This window comes from Vigna angularis, chromosome 4, assembly GCF_016808095.1.
Source record: "Vigna angularis cultivar LongXiaoDou No.4 chromosome 4, ASM1680809v1, whole genome shotgun sequence".
Lineage (NCBI taxonomy): Eukaryota > Viridiplantae > Streptophyta > Magnoliopsida > Fabales > Fabaceae > Vigna > Vigna angularis.
In genome coordinates, this window is record NC_068973.1 from 36,793,965 (window position 1) to 36,799,876 (window position 5,912).

The 5,912-nt window shown below is 33.5% G+C and overlaps 1 protein-coding gene across 1 annotated transcript; it reads right to left on the bottom strand.

Annotated features, from left to right (window-relative positions):
* Positions 1–1,153: 1,153 nt before the first annotated feature.
* Positions 1,154–5,454, bottom strand: LOC108330631 (uncharacterized). The gene is made up of 8 exons (XM_017565122.2): positions 4,965–5,454; positions 4,811–4,871; positions 3,987–4,213; positions 2,874–3,075; positions 1,988–2,119; positions 1,782–1,876; positions 1,594–1,712; positions 1,154–1,419 (listed from the first exon to the last, which is right to left on the bottom strand). Exons 1-8 carry the CDS (start codon positions 5,289–5,291, stop codon positions 1,353–1,355), a joined length of 1,230 nt encoding a protein of 409 aa, XP_017420611.2. The 5' UTR covers positions 5,292–5,454; the 3' UTR covers positions 1,154–1,352.
* Positions 5,455–5,912: the final 458 nt, after the last annotated feature.

Sequence of the window (5,912 nt, forward strand, 5' to 3'; positions counted from 1 at the left end):
ACTATGATATTTAGTAAATTAATAAAACAAAGAAGCCGACTATTGTAGAAAAGAAATAGCTGGAAAGCAGAAACAGACTGCTTTTTGAACTGACCGTCACTACGAACAAAACAATTTTCCACAATCCCACTGAATTGTATCCTGCTACATACCAAACTGGGACCATTCCCTTTTGTCTTCCTATGCTAAACCTCGTTTTTTGTAAAAATGCCTTTTCCTAATTTTTGCCATAAATTCCTGCTTAATTACTGTAACCACTGATTCTGTCCAACAACTATTATCAATATTTTTTTATTGAATAGAACAAGACCCCATGACATTAATTACATTTTTCTATGCATTCTAGTTTTGTTCCGTGAAAGCACAACAAAATATATTAGTAGCACTACATATATTAATTCAAACATATTTAGTTGAAATCTATTAAAAATCTTTAAATTGTGAATATCCCATCTTATTTAACATAAATGTTAACTAATACCAAGAGTATTCAAATTGGTACCTCAAAATATGGTCTTAACATTTTTCTTAGAGGTCAATAAATTGTAACCGATAAGAAAGAACGTGTTGGGCTGTTCGTGCTTGTCAACACTGCTTATACAATATAACTTGTTAGTTAATTTTATATAATGGAAAATAACTAAGTTATATAATATGTTGCATTTTAACATTGAGTCCTAGCGCAAGCGCTATTTATTCTCAAATATTTCAAATGTTTGTAATAAGCGTTTAATAATCCAAACTATACTGATGTTGGAATGAAAATTAAAACAAACTATTAGAACGTATTAAACGCCCTTTATCTATGCAGCTTGGGTATACAAAAAAGAGAAATATATATCTATATATATATATATATATATATATATATATATATATATATATATATATATATATATATATATAATAGAAATTTCATTCTTTTTTTCCAGAAAAAAAGTATTCAGTAGAGTCTGGGTGGGTAACTTTCCTCAGGTACAAGATATGCAGGTCCAATACTGGATATTCACACAAGAATCCACACTGCTACTATAAGGTAGTGCAGGGAATAATGACTAACCAAGTTAATAGACTAATAAAATATGTAAGCACTAACCAAATAATTAGACATTAATAACGAACCCCCAATCCATCAATCAACGAGATCATGGGATAAGTACCGGAATTGGAAGAATTATTCCAGCTAAATGCTCAGTTAGAATAAGAACTTTCTTTTCAAGTTTGAGAATATACAGTAGGTGCCAACTATCATTGCCAAAGTTAATTAAAATACAAAAATGTTTCAGAAAAATCTCAGCAACGACGGCTTTACTTATATGTGATGTTCGCTACAACAGGCCACTATGAATGGCTCACGATCTTCTTTCCAACCTCCTTTCACTAGATCTTTTCTCCTCTGCCTCCCGCCGTTTTTGTTGCCTGATCAACAAAATATCATTTATTGCATCAAATACAACAATAACACCACAAAAGTGTCTGCACAATAAAACCTCTCAAACCAAAAATTAAACCTTAGAAATTGAAAGCATAACCAGAATCAAGATAGAACTACAATGTATATGAAAGTTCAAGGTTGTTAGTTAAACAACTTACGCAAATTGCATGTATCCACCACCCGCATTAGCAGCAGATAAAAGTGCTGCATGAGCCCCAATAGTAGATACAGAATCCTGCCCCGCAGAGGGCAGAGGATTTTTTCTATCACCATCCACCTGTCACAGAAATTTCATAAGCACAAAGGAGAGTATATCAGAAGTATTGCGTGTGTTTAGAAAAAATACCTTATCCCATTTTGACTTTTTATTCTGTCTACCATCCCGAGAATCAGCTGCAGGAGGCACCAAAGGCAAACCACTTGCAGTCACAGCAGAAGCACCTATGGCAAAAAAAAAGTCAATAAAAAAAGACTGTAAGAATAAAGATGTGAAAATGACTTCTAAGGAAGAACTTCACAACACTGCATAAATAAATTAAGAGGTTTCTGAACCTGCAACAGGCATGCTAATCCTAGGAGCGCTAGCTACAATTCCTGGCTGCGTGCCCCCTGCAATAAATTCAACTTTCTGTGCTTTCTTCTTCTCTTGCTCTTTCCTCTCACTTTCACGCCTCATATCAGCTTCTGCTTTGTTATAGTTAAGAGACATGACATGAGCAAAAAGGAGTAGTCAATGGAAAAACGCATTAACAGCTACAGCATCAATAAATAAAGTAATCTGTAGCATAACATGTATTACAAAACAACTAATTACAAATGCATGCATGAATGATACAAAACCTTAACATACCAAAAATAGTAGCTCAAACTAGACAAGTATTTTGTTCACTTGATAACGACCAACAAAATTTGACTACAAAAGGGTGCAGGAAAAATCCCAAAAATCAGAGGTATCTTTAAAGTAAAGTAGCAAAAGAAATCACGATTTCTCTTAACAGTTATTCACAATACTTGGTTTGGTCAAATATACTTCACCACCAAGAATGACATAATTACTCCAACCAAAACAAGCTTTAATAAGTTACTCCTGAAAGTCAGCCTAAACATTGACGTATCTATGAAACAGAGAAAAAACTTTCTACGGTTGAAAAATTAAAGAAAATTCTAAAATTGAAATCCAAAAAATATGTACGACACAACACATTCTTCAGTTAATTTAACCAAAAAAATATTTAACATTGAAATCAAAAAATACGTGGGAGGTCGGTCTGCAATTTATTTGAAATTAAACCATCAGTTTACAGAAATAAAAAGCCAACAATCACCTGCTTCTCAGAGTAAAAAAAATGTAGATAAATCTAAACTATACAGAGACACTGGCAGAATGGATAATAAAGGTGCAAAGTACACTTGAATCATAGAAGCAGCAGTTATATACCTATTTCATCATAGAAGTCACTTGAATCATATCCATGAGGATCAAATACATCTTTACTGAAGCAAGACCCAATTTGATCAATATCCTGGTACCTCACTGCATGCAGTAAGAAGTCAGGGTTTCGATAGTCCTTCCTGTTACGAACTTCTGCATTAAAACTTTTTCCAGCCTTCTTGTACTCCAGGAATTTATTTATTTTTCTCTGTCATAAAATAAAAGTAAGAGTCAGTAATCTATACTACTTTTCAATGCTTTCTTCGTATAATATTTCTAAAATATATTCTTTGCTAATATTTTTGTTTTCGTCCTAGATGAAGACAATGACAATGTTCAAAAATAAGAAATTGTTCTATATTTCACAATTCATGATTCTAATGTTGTCCATGGATAAAAACAACAAAGTACACCTTGACACTTTGGTGGTTAGATGATTAGATTCTTTCTTTTAGTTGTTCACTAATTCAATTACTGAGGTTGACACTTTGGTTTTCAAGTCTTTTATTTTGGATAAACATTATTTGGAGGATTTGGATGCTTAATTATTTAAAGACTTTTATTTGCTACGTATTTATGTATTTGACAATTCAATTAGGTTTGTAGCAGCTACGAAATGTTAGATATTATCATATCCTATTCAAAATTGTTTGAACTGTACATAATTTTTTTTGTTTTTGAAACTTAGTGAATCAACACCTCCTAATCTACCAACTGTAGTGGGTTGAGCCTGGTTGAAAAAATTTTGGCTAAACAAAAAGTGAATCAGATTGAACTAATCCATTTGTAATTCAGCCGTGTGAGCCAGGTTGGCTTACTTAATCCATACATGCATAAATCATATAATTAACCCTATACTCACTATTCTTGCAAGCAGTTAACGTCATTCTGAGTGCAATTCAGCGTATTAATAAATGCAATCTAAAATCATGGCTTTAGAAACTGTATAAAATTGGATAAGAATCTTATTATTCTTGTGACTCTACTAACTGTGATGCCCCCACAAAAGAACAGAGGATAGGACCAAAGTAAAAGCAGTAAGCTAATACATGCTACTTTATCATACATAAAAATGATTCAACAATCTGATAATAATTAAACCATTTTAACAGAACTTACTTGTAGGTCCTCTGACCATTTAGTTTTTGGTGGGGGAGGAAGAAATTTATCCAATGGATCTACATATCTTTGATCATCTTCACCCAATTCTGCATCATGAGATTTGATGACATCATCATTGTTCAAGGTATCAGATTTCAATGGTTCGGATAATTGAGTCGTGTTAGCTTGATTGCTAGGTGTCAAAGCTTGGACTGTTCCTAATGGTGTTCTCTCCAGTAAATCCCCTGCAATAACATGATCCATTAGGTACTAGGATGCAAAAGAAATGCATCTACAACAATAGTATTGTAATTGAATAAAAAAAAGGTAATAGCATCTTCAGAAAATTGAATATAAGCATGCTATTATTCTTAATATATTTACACGGTCCTTTGAAAGAAAAACAAATCGTGAAACATAATCATCAAAGCATTCTTTTTTATCAACCTCATTCACAAAAAAACCAAGTAAGGAAGGACCAAGGTATACGGAATATTTCAAACCAAGAAAAAATTGTTATATAACCCTAACATCAACAGGTCACAAAGGGCAACTTTAACATGATGCCAATACTCAGCTCTCTTGAAAGAAAAATCTACGGGTGAATTTGTAAAAGTCCAAAATTTCATTTGGAATAAGCAGCATGACAAAACTACAAAGCAAGGAAATATTGCTGGACACTCAAAAAGACTACTCAATTGATGCTTTTTGAACATTTATTATTAGCATTAGCAGAATCATGTTTGGGAAGCTGAAAAATAGTATGATAAGCAAATTGAACCTTGCTAATCAGTTAGCTAGTATAATAATAACTTAATTTTCAATAAATAAAATAAACTCACCATTGGTGACATGAAGCTGGTCCCCGAACATGACTCGACCGCTACCATATATCTCCCCCTCCTGCAATCAGAACCAGCAAACAACCACATTTACAATCCAAACTATCTAGTTTAGGAGAGTGAACACTGCTCAAATAATTAAACAGAGAGTCACCTCAGGTGACATCGCAACTTCGTCATGCCCATAATCAACTATCGTAAGCGCTCCTTTCCGACTAATCCTGGGTTCCTCCGGCGGTGGAGAAACAAAATGGTTATTCTGCGGCGTTGAAGCCCCCTCATCAGCGCCCTCCTTACCTGAATCATGGACCGCTGTTCTATTGGCGGAATCTTCCTCCGCTGCAAATCTCGCATCTGCCGCGGCATCTTCTTCCATATCTATTCTTACATCTTCTTCGTCGACCTCCATTTCATCGTCTTCCTCGTCGTTGTACATGGACAACAACGCGATGCCCTCTGAGTGCTTCTTCTTGGACGCCATGGAAGCTAACTAGGGTTTTCTGGGAGGAATCAGGGGTAAGTTTTTTTTAAAAAGGGTGAATTAGAAAGAGGAAGTGGAAAAAGATTGAGGAAAAATCGATGTGGAGAAATTGCAAACGGTAGAGAAAAAAATTTGGGGCTTTCATTTCCGCATAAAAGACACGTAAACAGTATTTTACTATAAAGACACATATTTATAACACTCCGATAGAAAAATTATAGCGGTGAAAACGGGTCACTCGGTCGAGTCTATCACGATTTGGTCACTTAGTGAGTTAGTCCAATTTGATTTATTTATTACGGGTCACTTGGCAGTCCACCACGGTTTAGTCACTTAATGAGTCAGTCCAATCTTGAGTCAAAAAATTCAAATTCGATCCCATCCACTATGGGTTGGTTGATGGGTAAACAAGTGACTCATTGGCTCATTTAATTATAATTTTTTTAAATAAAAAAATTACAAATTTTCTATAATTCAAATATAAAATCACTCTCAAATATTTAATTAATTTTGAAAATAAGAAACTTAAATAATTTTTTCAAGCAAAAACAAAATAATAAATATTTTTTTATAAAATTAAAATTAAGTTTTAATAAAACAAAATTAGGTAGGTGGATTGGT